The sequence below is a fragment of the Miniopterus natalensis genome, chromosome 11 (assembly GCF_054644295.1).
Source record: "Miniopterus natalensis isolate mMinNat1 chromosome 11, mMinNat1.hap1, whole genome shotgun sequence".
Lineage (NCBI taxonomy): Eukaryota > Metazoa > Chordata > Mammalia > Chiroptera > Miniopteridae > Miniopterus > Miniopterus natalensis.
This window is the reverse complement of record NC_142091.1, coordinates 76053406-76074073: the sequence shown is the minus strand read 5'-3', so window position 1 is coordinate 76074073 and position 20668 is coordinate 76053406. Positions and strand designations below refer to the sequence as shown.

The 20668-nt window shown below is 62.7% G+C and overlaps 1 protein-coding gene across 1 annotated transcript in view; it reads left to right on the top strand.

Moving 5' to 3' along the window:
* LOC107540356 (SH3 and multiple ankyrin repeat domains protein 2) overlaps positions 1–20668 on the top strand; it is a 214349-nt gene that overhangs the window by 127650 nt on the left and 66031 nt on the right. The window contains exons 14-15 of the mRNA XM_087822068.1: positions 9489–9571; positions 11107–11231. Of these exons, the coding sequence (XP_087678194.1) occupies positions 9489–9571; positions 11107–11231 (208 nt within the window). The remainder of the gene's footprint in view (positions 1–9488; positions 9572–11106; positions 11232–20668) is intronic.

The following is a 20668-nucleotide window of genomic DNA, read 5'->3' as shown; positions in this document are numbered from 1 at the left end:
CCACTGGGCGACGCTCTAACCGCTGAGCCAGACTGGCCAGGGCTTCAGTGGGCTTTTTAGCCACTCCCTGGCTGTGGTGTGTCTTTTTGCCCCAACCACGTAACGTACTGGTCACGGGCCACTGTGCCCGTTACGGCCACTGTGCTCTGGATTCCCGGGGGCCGAGCCGGGTGCCTAGGGAGGCGGCGTCATGGTTAGCAGGAGATCAGTCCTGGCCGAGACCAAGGAAACCACTCCTGCCTCTCTCTGCTTTCTGAACTGGATCGACTAGAGACGAGGGGCTGCAACCGAATCTCTCCTGGAAAATTGAAGGCCGTGCGAGACCTGGGGTCTGCGTCACCAGGGCGTCTGGGTCCTCACTGCCAGCGAGAAACCTTCGGAAGAACAAAGGCCCGGGTGAGCCTCGCCCGACCCACACAGAGCCGGGCGGCGGCTTGATCTGTCAGGAAGTCTTAGCGTCCCAACCTCTGGCCACTTTCCAGGATCTTCTGATTTGTAATCCCCCTGCCCACCTGCCCTGCCACAGTCTCCAAATGCTCACCAGGAAGCTTTAGTCCGGGGTGGGGAGGTTGGGGACCACTGAGGGACCGCTCCCCATCTGGCCAGCAACCGCCAGGTCCCAGGGCTCAGCTGCCAGCCGCAGACAGCCCGGCTTTGCCACCAGCTGTGTGCTCCTACGACAGTCACTCAGCCGCTCTGTGCCTTGCTCGGTCCCCTCCTTCGTCAAGTGGGAGAGAGAACAGGACCTACCTCCTGCGGTCACCACAAGGACTCAATTATATGTGACCAGCACTCAGAGCTGGGCCTGGCGCATCCAAGGCACCGTAATAATGAAAATATTTACTCTTGTTCCTAATTAAGCCAGAATTCAGCTCCGCCCTCACCCGGAGCCAGCTCAGCACGAACACCTAGACACAGCGATGGGAGGGGGGCGGTCTTTGTCTTCCTGAAGTGTTCTCCATACGATCCTTCTGAATCTTTCTGGGGCATCTCACAGGTGACCCCGTTTCTAAAATGCGTTTTCCCTGGGTCTTTTCTGAAGCTCCGACGTTGTGTCAAGCCGGGCCCCTGGGTACAATAACCCGTGGCATGCGTGGGAGCATTAAGACTTTTCTTAGCTCGTAGCCTATGTACCTGCACATGGTTTATTTTGAGACGCTCACATAGATGTATTATCTGTGTCGATTCAAGTGTCTTTAGCACATTTAGAACACGTCTTAAAAGAAACTGAGGCCACAGGCCCCATTGCCTCCCCCCCCCCCGCCTGCTTTTGTAAATAAAGTTTTATTGGGACACAGCCATGCCCGTTCATTTACGGAGGGTCGAGGCTGCCTTTGAGCGACAGTTTAGCAGAGTGAGAGGTTGCAGCCGGCACCTCGGGGGACCACAGAGCCTGAAATATTTACAGGCCCTTTAAGAGAGAGTTTGACGAGCCCCTGCTGGAGACTTAGGAGGAGACGGGGCACGGGTCAGATCACAAAGGGTCTTAGCCACGGTGGGGAATTTGCGTTTTTATACCCAATTCTGATGGGAAGCCGTTGGAGTATTTTTAAGAAGGAGGATGTATAGGATATATTATATTTTATATTTAAAATAATATAATTTTTCACCTGGGCCAGGTGGCTCAGTTAGTTGGAGCATCGTTCCATACACCGAAAGGTTGCGGGTTCAGTCCCCAGTCGGGGTGCATATGAGAGGCACCCGACCAATGTTTCTCTCTCACATCAGTGCTTCTCTCCCCTCGCCCTCTAAAATCAATAAACATATCCTCAGGTAAGGATTAAAAACTATAATAATAATAATATAAAATATCATGTTTATTACAAAAATCTGATATTTTGAGGTGAGGATGTTGGCGCCGAGGTCCCGGAGCTGTCTGGGTGCGGCGGGGCCCCCTCCCAGCCTTTTGGGTCCGCGACCGACCACGTCTCCCCCTCCCCACGGGGAGCCACGATCGCGGCCCCCATTGTCCCAGACACTCGCGCTGCGTCTCTGCTCCCCGACAGCCGCTCTTGGCAGGTAACACGCCTGCTCGTGTTTAGGAAACGCTTTGGGGTGATTTATTACCAAATAATGAGACAATTTAATTTCAATCAAGTCTTTGCCCGTTACGGCTTCCGTGAGGAGAGCCGCGCGTTGCCGGTGGAGTCGGCGGCGGGGAGGGAAGCGGGCGCGATGAACGCGGGGCAGGGCGCTGTCGGAAGGGCTCCCGGAAGGCCGCGGGCGTGCGGGCTCCGTGGGGACCGAGCCCCGCGTGACGCTGTGCCCTGCTCCCCGGGCACGGTGGGCCCCCGGCGCCGGAGCGTGTCGTTTGTGAATGAGTCGCCCACGTGCACCGTCTCCCCACGCGGCGCAGGAGCAGCCCGCGCAGGCTCGCGGAGCTCGGTGGCCCGGGCGGAGGCTTCACTTCCCCGGGGGCTGCGGCCGCCTCCTGCTTGGCCGGGGGGGGGGGGGCAAGAGGGCACCGCCAGGTGCTCATCTCATCTGGCCGGGAAGCGGGATGCAGGGAGCGGCGGCACGCGTGGCCAAGGGCCCAGAGGTGCCCTCCCGCAGCCGGGAGCGACAGAGGACTGGGGGAACCCCTCCGGCTTGCTCTCGGCCACCGGCCTTCCCAGGGACAACGGCTGGCCCTGGCCCTGCCGCCCGTGGAGCGGCCCTCTGTTCCGTTCTGCAGCCAGGGCTGCCGGGGTGACCGGGCCGCCTGCCCAGGCCTGGAACCTCTGCCCAGCGGGGCCACCCGTGGAGGCCCCGGCCCCCCTCAGAGCAGCTGACAGGCTCTGTGTGCGGCCGCAACGTCCTGACTGGCAGAGCCCGGAGATTTCTAGGACAGCTCTGCCGCTCCCCATTCCTGGAGCTCCGGCTTTCTAACAGTGTCCCCGTTCCCGCCTCCATCGGGCTGTCACCGCCAGGGGTTGACATGGGGAGCGATTCAGACGAGGCCCGTCTCGGGTTCCAGTTTCCCTGCCCTGGAGGTCAGCCCCCCCTTCCCCCCCCCCCCCCCCCCCCCCCGCCACGTAACCGCTGCGGGAAGGAGCGCTCCAGGGCGATGAATCCTCCAATCTCTCCCACGGGGGTCCTCCCGGGGTCTCCCCAGGTCCCAGCACCCCCGAATCCGCGGTTCCTACACCTGAGCTGCAGACCCAAGCAACCGTATTTAACACGCCCGCAGGCCCCATTCATGTTCCTTTCTTTGGCGGTAAAAAGCTCTGAGGTGATTTTGCGAGTTCTGCCCATGGGCCCATTTACCGGTAACTCGCTGCGCTAATTCCCCGTGGCCTCTGTGAATTCTTTGCCGTGGTCTGCGCGCCCAGGAATTCTCTCGTAGTGAGGAAACCCGGCTCGCGGGTGGGTTTCACGTGCCGTGATGTGTTTGCGGAGACAAAATGAGCTGTGACGCGGACCCCACGTCAGATTTCAGACGATTAAACGCAGGCTGGTTCCTGCCTTGTAGTTCGCTCTGTGGGCTTTGGAGCCCATGGGTTTCATTTTCCAGACGCAGACGTGTGTGTGGGTCCCCACACGGCTCCGAGGCTGCCGGGGGGCCGGCTTGTAGTCCTGCAGCCCCCCAAGCCCTAGGAGGGTCTGCTCGTTGGAGTCCGGGCACCGCGTCCTGCTGACCCGCGTCCGCACCGCGTCTGACTCCCGACCCCTGCCCTGGGACCCGGGGTCCTGACCGCCTGCAGGGAGGGTCACTGTAGCTTCGTGCCGATGGCTGGGGAAGGTTGTCACCATCCGGGATAGCACACCCTCATGTGTGAGCTGTTAGATGGAAGCAGGGCTGTTGGGCCCGGTCGGCACTGTGTGTGGTCAGCCCTGCGTCCCTCGGCCGGGGTCAGGCCTGGCGGAGGGAGGCTGGGGGAGATCGAAGCGGACGGTTGCTTTTGAATCGCTTTGCCTTTCCTGGGTGATACTGGGGAAAGCATGGGGGCCCCGGGCCTGGCGGAAGCTGCATTCCAGCCTCTTGTCACCCCGGACCTTGCCCCGGGTGTGCAGGCGCCGACATGCTCGGCCCGGTGGGACCGGCCCCTCCTGCCTCTCTGGTAGGCCTCAGCACCTTTCTCCAGGTGGGTCCACCTCTGTCCAAAACGTTCTCCTCTCCCTCTTCTCCTATCCAGCCTCCCAACCCGTTCATTCCTACTCAGGCATCGGTCTTCCTCCTACAGGAAGTCCTCCGGGCCCCTTCTAATTCTCTCGGCCCCGCTTCCTGCACTTGTGTGACTGTTGGATTAAGAGGGAAGCTAACAAATTACCGCGGACTGGGGTCTTCAAACCACAGAAATGGGTTCTCTCCCAGTCTGGAGGCCAGACGCCTGAGACCGAGGTGCCGCAGGGCCGGGCTCCTTCCGGAGGCCCTGGGGGAGGATTTTCCTCCCCTCTTCTGGCTCCTGGCTTTGGTGGTTGCCAGCCAGCAGTCCTTGGCGTTCCTTGCTCTGCGGCTGCAGGACTCCGGCGTCTGCCACAGTCTCTCTGCAGTGCCTCAGGGTCTCGAATCGCCCTGTTTCCTCTGACATGGGCCGGTCCTTGGGTTTAGGGCTCTCATTGAATCCAGGTTGATCTCATCTTAACTTGCAACTAATCCCACCTGTAAAGACCCAGTTTCCAAATGTAGTCAAACCCCAGTTCTCGGACCTCTTCCATCTCAAACAGCTCGCTTCTCAACCCGACACCCCTTTCATGCTGATGACACCTGTATGACCGTCACGTGTGTCTCAGGTGACAGCAGAGGAGAAAACATGCGAGTGTGAGTCAGTTGACCACGAAACCTCACGTTGTTAACATCTCAGGAAATTGTGCTGTGAATATTTTTGTGGTCTTTTTTTTTTTTTTCTGTTTATTATTGTTTTCATTTTTTACTATACATTTCATTTTCTTTTTGCTAAATTTTCATTTACATCTCGTGTCCCTTTTGTGTTGAAAGTGTTTACGTATAGATTAAACAGTGCGTTGGACATGCACCGTATATAAGAAAGGTTAAAACAATCATCTGGGGGTCTGGAATGGATTAATTCAATTTACACTAATTCTAATGGGGGAAAGTCAGTCTGTTTTTTAACAGTCTCCTTCAGTAACAAATTAAGTTCAAGAAATGGGGTTACACTGTAAGGTCACATTCACAGGTATGGGGGGTTAGGCCTTGAATATACCTTTTCGGGGCCACCATTCAACCCTCTACACTTGACATCTCCCTAATGATCAGATGGCCCTGGTTTGTTCCCTCTAAAATGCCTGGTACCCCGTCCATCACCTGGCGCTTAGTAGGTACTCAGGACGGGATGCCTGCGTTAATTCACTGGTTCATGTGGCAGCTTAGTCACTGGCCCCAACCCCTTGTGGACTTAAGTCCCAGACCAAATCCCGGCCCCAGCGCCACGGGGAGAGTGCAGCTGGCCAGGCAAAGCCACCTGCTGTGCCCCACACTCCCATGTGAAATGTCGTCTGCGGTCCTGCCCCAGTGGAGCAGGACAGACAGAACCGCCGGGGGCCCTGAGAGCTCCCAGGTTGCGGCCACCTCAGGCCTGGCTCCCTGCAGCTCTGCGTTCACACCTCCGCCAGGACCAGCCCTCGCTGCCAAGACAGCTTGTTCAGTGGCTGACAGATCCCGAGCGCCAGCTGTCATCACTGGCACCTGCCACCTCCTGGACCCATCCTGGGGCCCCGTCAGGACCACAGTTCAAGGCCACTTGATGCCTGGCCTCCCGTGGCCGCGTGAAGCGGACTCTGGGAGCATCTGCAGGCTGGCCAGCGGGTGGGACCCTCCTGCCCTCTCGGGTGTGTTCAGGGAGCTAGTGTGGCGCAGCGGGGGGTGAGTGAGACATGGGACCGTGAGTGGTCTCCACCATGCGGCCCCCTGAGAGTTTCAACATGGACTGTGTCTCCCGGTGTCGAGGAGGCTCTGTGGGGTCCCTCCTGCACCCCCCGCAGCTTGCCGACAAGATGAGACGTGAGCGCCTCTGTCAAGGGACGGACTCTTCCACTCGAGGTTCCCATCGCTTTCCTTAGGTTGCCGCGAAGAGAGTAAGTTTCTAGGCCCGGGCTCCTTTCCACTTTGTCCCGGGCTTCCTGGCCGAGCCAGCTGCGCGCAGTAGGCGCTCCGCAGGGGGCCCACTGGGAGTCGGGGTTCCCTGGAGCCTGCTTCTCCCTCCCGGCGGGTTCCTCCCACCGCCGCCCTGACACCTCGGCCCTCCCTGCTGGACCCCTGCTTGTGTTCACCTCACTGCATCCCACACACCTTGTGGGGCACGTGGCTCCCCACTGGGTGCTGTGGGCGTCGGGTGATCCGAAAGATGAGGGCACTGCCATTCAGGACCCCACGTCCCCTGGGGAGTTTGGCACAATGGGACACGTGGGGATGCTAATGAGGGCAGATTCCCTGTGTTGGGGACCCTGGCTCCCGTGGGCCTTGGGGGGAGGTCTTGTCTCACTTGCTCCTCAAAGTCCCTACACGGCAGGTGTAAGAATACGCTCCGTGGTAACGTCCTGTGCCCGCAGGGAAGCTGAGGCTCTAAGGAGTGAAGCTGGTGGATGGCTGGGTTGGGATTCACACCAGGTCAGTGAGCCGGGTCACGGTGGGCGGGGCGGGGGCTGTTCCGATCCCGGGATCACCAGGAAAGAGCAGGTGGGGACTGTCCTTTGCGGCGTTTTCTGAACATGCAGACGTGGCCACCGCGGCTCAGGGGCAGACAGTGGCAGCCACAGGGTGAGTGCGAACTCCCTTCCGTGAGTTGGGACTTGCTAAGAGGACCAGGACGGGGCTCAGGAGCGAGCGTCATCGTTGGCCCAGGAGGGGCTGGCACCTACAAGCACCCACCCTGCTCAGGTTGGCCGCTGCGCCCGGGCTCGAATGGGTTAGTGCATTAGCTCCTCCAGAGGTCACGGGCACGGTTGCTATTTTCCCACTGTGCAGAGCCGGACCCCGAGGCTCCAAAGGTCAGCGTGACCTTGGGGTCAGAGCGGAGCTGGGATTTGAGCTGATGCCATCCCTCGCCCACCGGCGCAGGTCTCCCCTGCCCTGTGTGGTCAGTAGGGAGGGAGCCAGCAAGCACCCAGCCGGCTGCATTGCCCCTAACACATCCCGGCGTCAGATGGGACAGCTGGTAGGAATGTGCAGGTCGTCCGTACGGCACCCGAAGCCCGAGGCAGGACCGGAGTTGGCCGCAGAAGGGCTGTGTGCCTGGAGCCCCGGACAGGTTCCCCTCTGTGCTGGGCAGGGGCGGGTGTTGGGAAATGTGTCGCCAGGGAGAACAGGGCCGTCTGAGTGGGATCCTATTTCCCAGGTCAGGGCTGCTTGCCGATGGCCACTCACGCAGAGAGTTTAGGAGTTAAAAGCCGTGGCTTTGGTGGCCGGGGCCCTTGGAGAGCCTTCCCCAGAGAAGGGGCAGGAGTGGGCTGTGGGGTCTGCACCTGCCCAGCCCGGAGTGAGCCATGGGGCCGGTGGCCCTTCCCCTGAGAAGTTCAGAGGCTGGTGGTGGAGGGAGGCTGTGGAGAGAGAAAGGGGGAGAGGCCTGGCGGAGGGTCTGCTGCAGAGCCCCCACCTGCCCTCAGCACCCCCCACTCCTGTGGTTCTGGCTGCGGTTCCCTGTGGTGGTCTGGGACGGCTCCCTGGGGCTCTCCCTTTCCGCTGCACCAGCCTCGGTATCGACCCGTCCAACCTCACGAGGATCCCAGGAGGCCTGTGGTTTTCCCCGCCTTGTAATATGAGGAGAAACTGAGGTTCAGCGAGCCCGTCACTTGCTAACTATTGGGCAGGCCGGCCATGGGACCCTGCCCGTGGGCTCCCACGGGGCTGGACTCCTGACCATGCTTCACACCCGTCTGGTGGGCTGCAGGGCCTTACGGTCACAACCAAGCTCCCAGAGCTGGGGCTCCCTGCCCTGAGCAGGCTGGCCCGGGGTGGAGGCCAAGTGGGAGCTCAGGGACTGAACCCCACCTCCGGAGCGTTTAGGCCGCCTTGGACGGCATGGTCTACCAGGTGTCAAGGTGTGTGTCTCCACTCTGCTGGTCCTTCCCTGGGAGACAGGGTCACCCCGGTGAATTTCTTTGCATGGGTGTCTGATGCAGGGGCAGGGGGCCTGGGAGTGGGTCAGGACACGTGTGCGTCTCCAGCCGTGTCCCCCAACCTCTCCGAAGCCCCCCTGCCTCACCTGTGGGGTGGGAAGTGCTCAGCTGCTGCCTGTCAGCTGGTCCAAGGACCCCTGTGCCCCCCTCCTCCAGGGGCCACCTGTCCGGCTTGGCTGCGCTGCTCCCAGGTGGCTGCATAGTGGGGCCACGTGCTTCCTGCAGGCGGCAGATCGAGTGCCGGGCAGAGCTGACCTTCAGTCGTCTGGACTTGAAACCCGTCAGCATGTGGCTCTCTGTGTCCCCAGCGCCCCCTCCGGGACGGGGGCCTCCTGGGTTCTTCTGGGCCCCCCGTAGCCTTTCTGCCAGGGGCCCCTGCGGGCGGGACCTTTGGGACCCTGGAGAGAGCCTCCCCTGGGTGCCTCTGTCCCCCCTGCACAGGACCCTGCTTCTGGCTTACTCCAGGCAGCAGCCAGCAGCCAGCAGCAGCGTCCTGGAGGATGCAGCCCCCCAAGGCGGGGGAGGCCCCCGGTTAGCCCAGGTCTTGCAGCCGGCCTGCCGGGAAGTCCACCCTGCCCTGCACCCGGTGCCTCTGGGGGTGGACCACGTGGCAGAGTGCCTTCCTGTAAAGCCTTTGACAGCTGAATTAAAGTTGTATCTTTGGGTTTCTTTCCTTTAAAAAAAAAAACACAAAAAACGCTGTGCCAAGAGGCGGGCCGTGTGGCTTTAGATTGTCTGTCAGAGGGAGAGCCCCCCTCTCCGGGCCCCAAAACTCATCCAGCCCCAGGGGAGGCTGTGTCGTCAGTGGCCCGGGCGGGAGGAGCGACCTGCCTCCCCAGCAGCCCCCGCCCGCCAGCCCGCGCAGAGCCGGCCGCCCCTTCCGCCAGCCTGCGGTTCCCCGCACGGGGTGACGCCGTTGATTGTGGGGGCACCGCGTCGCCGCGGACCGAGAGGGAGGGGTGCTGCGTCTCCCTGCCGGCTCACGCAGGGAGCAAATAGAATCTGATTTTTTTTTTTTTTTTTTTAAAAACCTTTCAAGAAGAAGGAAAGAAAAAAAGAGGAAAAAAAAAAACTGCTGCCTCATTTCTCATCCAGCCGATTTCATTTGCTCCCTGGAAGACGCGTCTGGCCGGGCTCCTGGGCGCAGCCGCCGGGCTCCTTCCTCCGGGCCACTTTCCGCCCCGCGCTCGCCTCCCCACCATGCCGGCCGCCCTGCCCGCGCCCGGCCCCCCCGCCCGGCCCGCCGCGCCCGCCCGCCTGCCCCCCGGCCCCCTCGCTCCTCCCGCGCCCTGCGCCGCCCAGCTCCCTCCCTGCTGCCTGGATCCCGAGCTGGGTGATTAATTGGCTGGGATCATGAGCGTGCCCGGCGGAGGAGCAGCCACGGTGATGACGGGCCACAGTAATGGTCGCTATCCCCGGAATTCTCTCCACAGCGACTGCCTCGTCGACGAGAAGGCCGTGGTCCTGCAGAAGAAAGACAATGAAGGCTTCGGGTTTGTCCTGCGCGGGGCCAAAGGTAAGAGCGGCGGCCGCCGGCCTGGCTGCATGCACATGTGTGTGCGCGCGTGTGTGCGCGCGTGTGTGCGTGTGTGTGTGTGCGGTGTGCACGCCTGGATGAAAGACATTCCCCAGCTCGGGGAAAGCAGCTTTTTTCCTGGGGGCACTCGGTTGCTAGACAACCGTGCGCTCTAGCGGGCTGCCTGGCCCCGAGAGCACCGGGGCTCCCTTTAGGAATACGTTTAATCCTCCGTACACGAGATCGCCCGGAACGAGCTCGCGCCCTCCCTCCCCCCACCCTTTCTTTAACGCCCCGGGTCTGATCTGCGGGTGGCTTGCTTCAGCCCCGGGGCGCCCGCACCCGGCGCTCCTGGTCTCGGGGCCCCGGGGCGACCCGGTGCCGAGTTCCGGGAACTGGAAACCGCCCCGTGCGGGGAGTGGGCTTGGGCTCCAGGCGGGGCCGGCGGCCGCGCGCCTGCCCCTGAGGTGACTTTGCTAAGGACGTGCGGGCGAGAGGGTCCCCGCGGCGCGCCCCGTGGCCCGCGGCGGGGGGCTCTGGGGGTGCGTTCCGCGGCGGAGCCCCCACCGCCAGCCCCCGGCTTGGGTCTCCTGAAAGGAAACAAAATGGCATCGGCTCCCGTGCGAGGAGACATCTGTCCGCCGCGTGTGTGGGTTAGCCATGTGGAAGTTTCCTCCCAGGGCCGCCCTGCCGGGCTGGAGCCCCGCACCTGCGCGGGGGGGGCCTCCTCCCGGGTGGCGCCCCACCTGCCGGGGCTCATGCAGCCCTGGCAGCCATCTGTCCAGAGAGCGAGAAAAGATGACCGTCCCCGTGGGTGTCCGTGCCCGTCCATGCCCGTCCGTGCGAGCATCTCCCCTCCCCCACCGGGGCAGCCTTCATCTTCCCGCCCCCACCCCCGGCCGCTCGGGACCACCCAGCAAGGTCCATCTCTTGCCCTAGAATTTCCCCGGGCAGCTGCTGGGGGGCCCGCCAGGGGCCCGGCCCTCCCATGACCGCTGGCCACAGAGTGGTCGCAGGGAGCCGGGCACCCACAGAGGCAGGTCAAGAGGGGGTCTGGCATCTGCAGCCTCCCACGGGGTGGGCGCCGCGTTGCGCCCGGGCTCCGGGGCGCGTTCCCCGGCTGCGGTCTACGCAGACGTAGACTTGGCAAGCGGCTCACCCGGGTGCTTCTGTAGCTCTGTGTGGTTATGGGGGAACTTTTCCATTTTTAGAACTGAAAATGTTTAGTCACCGATGCTTTTAAAGAAAATGACAGGCGTGCCCATGTAGACGTGCACCGCGGAGCACGCAGTCCGAGGCTCCAGCAGAGAGGCCCAGAGGTGTGGTGGCACCACGGTGCCCTCGGCTGCATTGCCCGAGCTGGTGCCGACCTGTGGCTGTGGGTGTCGAGCCCTTGGCAGAGGAGGGCTGGCCTGGACCACCCGCTGCCAGCGGGAGAACACGCGTCTTCCTCTCGGGGTCCTGGGGGGGCCGGGGCTGCCGCCTTGGAGACCTCTGCCAGGCTTGTGATGAGCTGCCCGTCTTTCCCTCCCCAGCGGATACGCCCATTGAGGAGTTCACGCCGACGCCGGCGTTCCCGGCCCTGCAGTACCTGGAGTCCGTGGATGAAGGCGGGGTGGCGTGGCAAGCCGGACTGAGGACCGGGGACTTCTTGATTGAGGTAGGGACACAGGTGTTGGTATCTTTTCGCTTGGGGAGAGCGCCGACTCTCTGACGTCGGGGCCCGGGGTCTGGACAGCAGGGCCACTGGGCCCGCGGTGGCTACTCGCGGTGGCTGGCGTGGACTCGCGCTCAGTTATTCCCGCCCACCGTGGACTTGTGAGTCTGGGTTGTCCTTGAGGCCTTGGCTGTAACTCCCTGGGGACGCGGAAATGCATGTGGAACTTGGCCGCCGCCGCTGAAGTAGACGGGAGAGAAGTGTGCTCGCCGTGACATTGGGACACGGGACGTGACCCACAGGCGATTTCTCTGTGACTGTGAGCGGCACCAAGAGGGGTCGTCGCCCACTCTCGGGCCCCAAGGGCATGTGGAAGGACAGTTTTGTGGCTCTGGCGTGCGTGAGGCCTGTGACGTTGGCGACGAAGAGCTGGCTGAGGTGTAAGTTGCAGTAACGAGCCCGTGGGTGGAAGGTGGCCTCGAAGGCCACGGCGCGTGGGCCAGGGGGCGTCTGAAGGTGACGGCACAGAAAGGGAACCCCCGACTCGGGTGCTTGGGAGAGCAGCGCTCGCTGGCAGGTAGGAGGAGGGGAGCGTTCTTCGCGTAAAGATCCCACGAGACGCGGGCGCCGTGCTCCTGCGGCGTCCCCCGGAGCCGCCAGTCTCGTGCGTCGGGGCCCACGTCGCCAGCACCTCTGGGCTCCAGGCCCTTTTGTGGGTTGAGGTGTCGCTTTCAGTCTGGTTGTGCAAACGGACGTGTTACTCTTTGGAACTATGAAGGACACCGGAATGTGTTGTCCTCGGAAAGATTATTTTTAGGCGGTTGGGTGAGCGCCCCCGGCCCTCGCTGGAGTTCGCGTTTCTGGGAACAGCGTTTCTCGGTGCTCCCCCCGAGCCCTGTCCCGTCCGCGTCGGAAACCCACGTGCAGGTAGAGGGAGTGGACGCGCGGCATCCGCCCGGCCACGTGGTGGTCCCGCCGTTGGGCCGCCAGACGCGCGGTCGTTCTCTAAAGGAGGCAGGCGGCCCAGGCCGCGGAGGGACGGTCGCTGGAGCCGCTGCTCTCTGCTCCGCCTGGGCTCCCGGGGGCGCTCGGCTCCTTGCTGTTCCTCAGGACACGGCGATGGGGACGCGGAGGAAGGGCCCTGGAGAGCGAGCCGGTGCCGTGGAGAAGGCGCTGCAACTTGCGTTGGTCTCGTTTTACTTGCTGAAACTGTATTTAAATTACGAGGGACCAGTCGGAGCCCGGCTGGGATGGAGAGAGAGACCCTCATCCAGTTAAACTGCGGGGGGGGGTCCTGAGTGACGGAGACGGGAGCCCACCGTGGTTTCACAGGTTAACTCGATTCGTGACCTCGTGGAGATGCAGAGACGCTGGGCTGAGTCAGCCTCTAGACGCAGGTGTGATGTGAGCCCTTCGGGTGTGTTCTCGTGCGTGAGGGAGGGGGCGAGGGGGCTCCAGTGGGTTGGCAGAGCTGCTGTTGGTCTTAAATAATTAATGAGGATCCCAGATGTACGCACAGCCCCTGTTGTTAAGCTCCTTGGGTTGTTTCCTTAATAAACTAATCAATAAAGAGGCGTGGGGCTGCCGCGGAGCGCATCGGGGCCGCCCTTGGCCGGGGAAGCAGAGCTGCCCGGGGTTTGGCGGGCCCGGGCCGGGCGGAGAAGGCCCCGCGGAAACGGGGGGCATTAGGAGTTTCTACAGCCCTGGCTGGTGGCCCGGTTGGCTGGAGCATCGTCCGCGCACCGAAGGGTCGCAGGGTCAGTCCCTGGCCAGGGCACATGCTCAGGTTGCAGATTGAACCCTCGGTCGGGGTGATGACGGGAGGCAGCCGATCGATGTTTCTCTCTCTCCCTCCCCCTTCCTCTGTCTCAAGTCAATGCAAACACATCCTCCGGTGAAGATAAAAAATGAAGACTTTCTACACTTCTGCCAGAGCTCCTCCTTCGACGTAGCTCTTCACTCGGCGGATACATCTGCCGCTCGGAACAGATTCTATACGCTGGGTGCCCTCCGAGCCCCGGGGCTCTAGGGCTGGGTGCCCTCCGAGCCCCGGGGCTCTAGGGCTGGGTGACCTCCGAGCCCCGGGGCTCTAGGGCTGGGTGACCTCCGAGCCCCGGGGCTCTAGGGCTGGGTGACCTCCGAGCCCCGGGGCTCTAGGGCTGGGTGACCTCCGAGCCCCGGGGCTCTAGGGCTGGGTGACCTCCGAGTCCCGGGGCTCTAGGGCTGGGTGACGGCCCGACCCTAAGAGGCAGTGGGGCCCTGTGGCATTATCACGTCACAAATGACGCGAGGAGGAGCGGGCCCCCCACAGCCACAGCCCCGCACCGGCTCTGGGACGGGGGTCTGGGCCCTGGGAGCCGGGCTCCTCCCAGCTCATTTCCAAGGCTGCCAGGAGGGCTCAGAAATTCTCCTTCAGGGGCCTGGAGGAAAAAGACTCAGACTCTTCGCCGAGCTGTCCCGGCTGCCGGGTTCTCTCTGGAATATTGACGTCTCCGGTGGCCTCACGGCTGTGTTTTTTTCCAATAGACCACTTTGTACATTTTTAGTGAAAAGCTTCAGCCTGGTCGGGATTGTTTTAAACGGACTCACGTGTCTCGGGGGGGCCTTCGTTTGGGCGAGGAGCCATCCTGGGTCCAGGGGGCCCTGGGCTCTTGCTGCAGTGCAGGGTGGGGGGTCCCGGGCGGGGGCCGTGGTCCCGTCCCTGTCGGGTTGCCCCACCCAGCCTCCCTTCTGTCTGCTCTTGGGAAGCACCCCTGGGTGCGCTGATGTTGCACTTTCTCTTTAAAAACGCCCGCTGGGCCCTGGCCACTTTGGCTCAGGGGTTAGAGCGGCGGCCCCCAGACCCTAGGGTCCCGGGTGCGATTCTTGGTTGCAGACTCGCTCCCCAGCCCCGGTCGGGGTGCATGCGGGAAGCAGCCAATCGATGTGACTTCCTCACACCCGTGTCTCTCTCCCTCTCTCTCTTCCACGCTCTCTGAAAAGCAATGGAAAAAAAATCCTTGCGTGAGGATTTTTTAAAAATAAAATAAAAACGCCTGCTGGAGTTTGAGCTCAGGGTCCAGGGGCCACGCTGGAAGTGACTCCTCTCTCTGCAGCATCTTCGGCGTCTGCAGAGCGTCACTCTGCCTTCTGGGCACGGTCCTGGCGCCCGCCTCCACCCCGCCGCGCGGGGTCCCGTGGCGCGTGCGTCTCCCGGGCGCCGACCCCCTGGCGTGCGTGTCTCCCCCGCCCGGGCAGCTGGGAGGAGTTTGTTGTTTCCTTTGCCGGCCTCCCCTCACCCCGCCACCAAGAAGCAAAAGCTTCGGGTGACGTTCCCTGCAAGAGGCCACCTTCCCCTCGGCGCTGGAGCGGAGACGATGCCCCACGAGGGTCGCTGAACGCGGCGGCCCCACGGGCCGTGAGCAGCTCCGTGTGCTGGAGCCCCCGGGGGCTGGTGCCACGGGGGTGTCCCCAGCGAGCTTTGGGACTGGGCGAGGCAGTGGGAGCCAAGTGTCCCCGTGGGGACCCGCGGGCAGAGCCGTGCTCGAGAGAAGATGGGCCGGGGGCAGGGTGAGCCCAGGGAGAGAGCAGGCGGCCGGGGCAGGGCGGGCGAGCTGGAAGGACGGGGACTGTACCAGCCAGGAGCGGCGAAGGCCCACGGCCGTCCCTCCCGGCGGCGACAGGACACCCAGCCCAGACCTGTTTGCTGACAGGAGCTGATTCTCCTTGGAGATCCTCCTGTTACGTCTCCTGACCCCCAGGAGCCGGGCGGGAAAGGGCACTATGGGGAGTCGTAGGGAGATCGTGGGGCCCGTGGGTGACAGCTTTCGAGCGATGAGGGGGACGTGGAGGCCGGAGCGTCGTGTGGATGTCTTTCGGGGTCTCGCCACACTGACGGCCCGTCGGCCTCTCCCAGGGACCCCCGGCTGGGCATCAGCGCACAGGGACCTGGTGGCCGGCCCACGCTCACGGGATGGGGACCACGGGCGCAGCTCGGGTGGCAGTGTTGGCAGACGCCTCGGGACGCCGCCCGGGGCGCCGACGGGCAGGCGGGAGGGCGACGGGCCGGCCTGGTGGCGTTGGCTTCTGAACCTCCTCGTGTGGCGTCCCGGCTAAAGAGCGGAGGCGGCCCCGGGCGGTGTGGCTCCGTGGTTAGAGCGCCGGCCCGTGGAATGAAGGGTCCCGGGTTCGATTCTGGTCAAGGGCACGTACCTCAGTTGCAGGCTCGATCCCCGGGCCCGGGCGGGGCGCCTTCAGGAGGCAGCGGATCGCCGTGTCGCACATCGATGTTTCTCTCTCGTATCGATGATTCTCTCGCGCTCCCTTCCGCTGTCTCTGAGAAGCAGTGAAAAAATATCCTCGGTGAGAATTAAAAAACAAACAGTTGAGGCAGGTGCCGCGTTAATCTCGTCGAGACCGGGACGGTCCTCCTTCCGCGAGCTCCCCGTTTGGAAACTAAGTCCTGCTCCTGGCATCCCTTCCCAAAGGAAAGCATCCTTCATTCAAGAACCGCTCGTAATACAAGCAAAGGGTGACCATCAAGAGGGCAAATACCATCGTGGGGCAATGGGCCCCGTGTCCCCATGGGCACCGCCCTGTCCCCACTGACCCTCACTGTATGACCAGCATCTCTTCTTACCCCGCTGTGTGCGTAAGGACCCCGAGGCCCGCGCAGGTTGCTGCCCGCGGGTAAGCAGCGGGTGGGTGGAGAAGCTGGGGTCCCCCCCCCCGGCCACGGCTCAGAGGTTCGTGAGCGAGGCCCCGATGGGCTGGGCGTACAAGTGGGCAAAGCGCAGGTACCGGAACGGACCGTAAGGGGCCCGTTTTCATTTTCAGATTGGCAGGCGCGTTGTTTTTATTACTGTCCCTGTCGCTGGGGACAGCACTCGCGGCGGCCGCGTGGGAGAATGGACACCCGCGTGACGGTGTGTGGCTCCGCCTCGGGGGACCCTCCTAGGAAATGACGCAGGAAACCGGCAGAGCGCCCGGCGTCGCCGAGAGCAAGGGGGTGGGTCGGGCCGCAGGGAGGTGGTCCAGGGACCTCGTGCCTCTGCCGGGGGTCACAGGGAAGCGTTAAAAACCGCGCGCGCGAGCCCGGCCGGCGCGGCTCCGTGCTTGGAGCGTCGGCCCGCGCGCTGGAGGGCCTCGGGTTCGATTCCTGTCAAGGGCACGTGCCCGGGTTGCAGGGTTAACCCCTGGCCCCGGTCAGGGGAGCGTGGGAGGCGGCCGGTCGGTGCGCCTCTCACATCAATGTTTCTCCCTCCCACTCTCTAAAAAAACAAAAATCAATGGAAAACATAGCCTCAGGTGAGAATTAACAAGAGAAGAAATTGTGCCTGCAAAGCGTCCTCGGTGCCGACGGGAAATGGTGCCTTTAAACTGGGTGGACAGGGCAGGGTCAGAATGACCGGCACAGTATCAGCTCAGTCACACCGGCCCCCCCGGAACAGGCACAGAAGAAAAGGAAAGGAAACGTTAACCCCCCGGGGAAGGGGGCCTGTGGGGTTATTTCTCTTTTTTCAGACTTTTCTGTTCCTTGGATCGTCTCCAGTGACAGTATTAATTTCCTTGACGGGTATTAATTTCATAAGCAGGAACTCGGGCCTTAGGAGGACCCTGTCTTGGCCTCCGCGCCCGGGCGACGCCCTTGGCTTCCGGGGGTCCCCCGTTTTCCCGGGGCCACGCTCACCCACCTGCCGCAGGGCCCGAGGCTCCTGCGGCTTCTGTGATTGTTTCCTTAGCCCTGAAGTGACCGGTGTGGTTTTCTGGTGTAATTTCTCTAAATCCGTTTTCCCCGGCAATTAACGCAGGCAGCGCTATCCTTCATCCCTGAAGTGATGCTCAAGCTGACTAATTACTTCCGCCTGGTACTAAATGCTCGCCCCGGAGACGGCCTGCCGCCGTCCGGCGGTCCCGGCTTGCGCTGAGTGAGGACGTTTGGGGGGAAGCCCTGGTGTCTCCCCCAGAGACTGTTGGAGTGTCTTACGCAACGTTCCTCAGGCTCCTCCTTGAGAACAGGCCTCGGGAAACGTGGGGTGCGTCTCCCGACACCCCGACTTCCAGCCGAGCTGGGGCCGCGGGCGGGTGGGGACCGGCCCGCCTCTCCCAGCTCCAGAATGAAATCGTTCTCGGAGGAGAGGAGCTTCCGGTGATTCCTGAACCAGCACCTGCTTCCCGGGCCTCGGTGTCCCCATCAGCAAACCGGGTGCTTGTGAGAATTAAGTCGCTCGAGGTGAATCGTGCGGCGCCCGAGCTCTGGGCACGTGGGCAGCTGTTAGCCTTGGTCCGAAGGGGGGGTGGGGGCCAGCAGCCCTGGGCGTGGAGTGGACACCCCATCAGCGTCTGTCTCTCATCATCATCACGAGGGATGCCTGACGCCGGAGACGAAACCAACGGCTGTGAGTTGGAGAAACACCAGCAACGTCATAATAAGTCGTAATAATGACGGGTGGTCGTTACCACTCTCGTTTCGAGCACGGGGCGGTTACGGGGCCCTCCCGCCACGTGCCCAGCGCGTGCACCTGGGCACCTCCGGCCGGCGGTGTCCTTGCTCCTTGACGCCCCTGGTGGAGCGGTGCCCGGCTGACGCAGGCGCCCGCCCCCCCGGGTGTCCTGGCAGGCGTGCCTCCGGGCTGGCTTGCACCTCTGCTCCCCGGGCACCCGCTGCCCGGCTCAATTACGTCTTGGCACGCGTCGGGCTTTGAGGTAATCTTGGAATTTCTATTTATGATTCCCACTTGCCCTCTAGCAACAAATCCCAGGGCTGAGGCCGGGCCCTCCCGAGGTTTCCCGGTGCCAGCCTCCTTCCGGGCCAGCTGTTCAGCCGCGCGGCTCGCGTTTCTCTACCCGCCTGCTCGCGGGAGGTCATCAGAGGCTTTGTCACGTGTCCTGCTGGTGGCCCACACGGCCAGCCTAGGAACTCTACCCCCTCCGTCCCCTTAGAAATGCTTAATGTTTTATTTACGTCATTTTAAATAGGTATTTCGGTCAATAACGGAGTTAAAGACCAAACGCCAGCTGGTGTGAGCTGGAAGGAAGGGCGACCGGCACCTTCTGCACCTTGAATCATGCTGATGGTTCGGTTGTCAAGTTTTGCTGGTTTCACGAGTCAAGGACCACGTGGCCCAGTGGCTCCCCGGGGTCCCTCCGCGTGGGGACCGTGCCTGTCCTGAAGCTCTGTAGCTTCTGGCTTTGCTGGTTTTGGAAACGGCCTGGGCTCCCTGGTCAGCTTCCCGCTCCAGCTCCTGCGCTTCCGGGCGGCCCGCGGCCGGGTCAGTGCGGGAGGAGAGGTGCGACCGCCTTGGCCCGCCTGCCTCTCTGTCCCCCTGCCCAGCCTTTGCAGAGGTCGGAGCTTCCAGCCGAATTCTCCTCGGAGATGGTAGAAAAACATCCCTTTAGCAGCAAATGAAAGTCGGCACGGAGGAGCTCAGCTCTTCTGCTGTTTGCCTGTAGATAATGCCAGCGCTGAGGGCAAGCTGCTGCGCTTACGGCCTGCGCTCCCCGAGACTCTGAAGCGGCCACTGCTCTGCGGGGAGCCCCCGGAGCTGGTCGGCTGGGCCCCTGCCCTGCGCGAAGCCGGCGCCCCTCCCGAGCCCGGGGGATGGCTCACTGCGGCCTCCGCATGGTCCAGGCCGCCAGGGTCCTGCTGAGACACGGATGCAGGCGGCTTCACCGCCACAGATCCGAAGCCTTGGCTTGCTCCTTTTGGGGGTCTCATTTGAGGCATCGGTGGTTTCGGTCTCAGGCTGAAGCAGAGATTCCGAGTCGCCTCGGAGGCCGTGGCTGCTGTGCTCAGGGCCGCTCCGAGGGGCTGGCAGATGGCAGGCCCCGGGCTGGAGGGAGATGGGAAGGAGCCTCGGTCAAGGGCAGCGTGATCTGGGTTTGAATCCAGGCCCTGCCACTTGTTAACTGCGTGAACTCGGGGGGAAAATCCTCCCACTCTTGGCCTCAGTTTCTTTAAACTGTAAATGAAAATGTGTGTGGCACACGTAACATGGTTCCTGGCAGAGGGAACCCTTGACGACCGGTAGCAATTGTACATGTCGTTTCTGCAGCTTCATTCACGTCAGAGCCGCACGTTTGGGCTGGTGTGTGCCGTGGGGGGAAAGAAGCATGAATCAGACAGCTTCCTTGGGGAGCTCGCGGCCTGGGAGGGGCGCGAACGGCAGAACCATGGCGAAGGCCCCGAGACAGGTCAGAAAAGGGGCTCCATGAAAGAGGCGGCGCTGGCATTCTTGGCGAGTACAGTAAGTCGGGTTTCTCTAGGCAGGACTGAGGCGGGGGGGGCGCCGGGGAAAGTCACGTGGGTCGGGAATGTTCCAGGTGGATTTGGGGAGTGGTCAGGACACGCTGTGGAGCTGGGGCGACTGGGGCTGGTCCGGGGGGGGGCCTGGAATGTCCGTCTAAGTGGATGAGCCTTTCGTGCTGGTCCGGGGCAGGAGCAATACAAAGCAGGCTGCGTGGGGCCGGCCCCCTGCTGACCCCCCGGGAGTTTGACTCTCCGCTGTGCTGAGTCCCCCCAGGACGTTTGCTTTTCTGTGTCCGTGGTGCCGAATCTGGCTCGTTTGCTGGAGCTCTCCTTGGCGCTGGCCTTTTTTTTTGGGGGGGGGACCCTGTATTGGGTCTGTCTGTGGGGTTGAACCCGGCTGCTATGCGAGCTCCCCGTGGCGCTGACCTTTTCTGGGGGGACCCTGTCTGTGGGGCTGAGCCCAGCTTCTCTGGCGCTCTCCTTGGCACTGACCTTTTTTGGGAGGGACACTGTTTTCATCTGTCTGTGGGGCTGAACCCGGCTTCTATGCGAGCTCCCCGTGGCGCTGACCTTTTTTGGGGGGGACCCTGTTTTGGTCTGAGCCCGGCTTCTGCGGCGCTCTCCGTGGTGCTGAATCGGGCCCTGTGTCCAGAGCTCTCCCTGGTGCTCGCCTGGTGAGGGTTCTGGCCTCCAGGATGCTGGACCTGAGCTGGGAGATAGAAGGAGCCTGATCGGAGGCCTCAGCGCTCTTCCCCTCCCGTTACCCTCACCTTCCCCTCCCGTTACCCTCACCTCCCAGCCCTGGGTCCTGGGTCTTTGGCCTTCCCCGGGCACAGCAGCTTGTTAGTCAGTGCGTGTCTGTTCGGTGGAGGAATCTCTGCCGTGAAGAGGGCCCTTGCTCGGGGCCCCCCCTTGGCTTCGTCACTGAGGTCTCAGCTCGTGTCACCGTCTCAGACCTCGCAAGGCCCCGTCCCCCGACCCTCACACCCCGCTTCCTTCCCCACCCGGGTCATCTCGTGTGTTGGGCGGTGGGCCTCCTGTTTGTCTCCCTCGCAAGAACGCCCGTCCCCAACGTGCCGGAGAGTTTGTGGATCGGATCCCTGCTGTGTATTCAGCGCCCAGTACGGTGCCTGGTGCCTCACAGGCCCCGGAACGTGTGCTCAGTGATGGGCAGTCCTGGTAGTAGGTGTTTCATGCCCATTTTTCAGGCGCG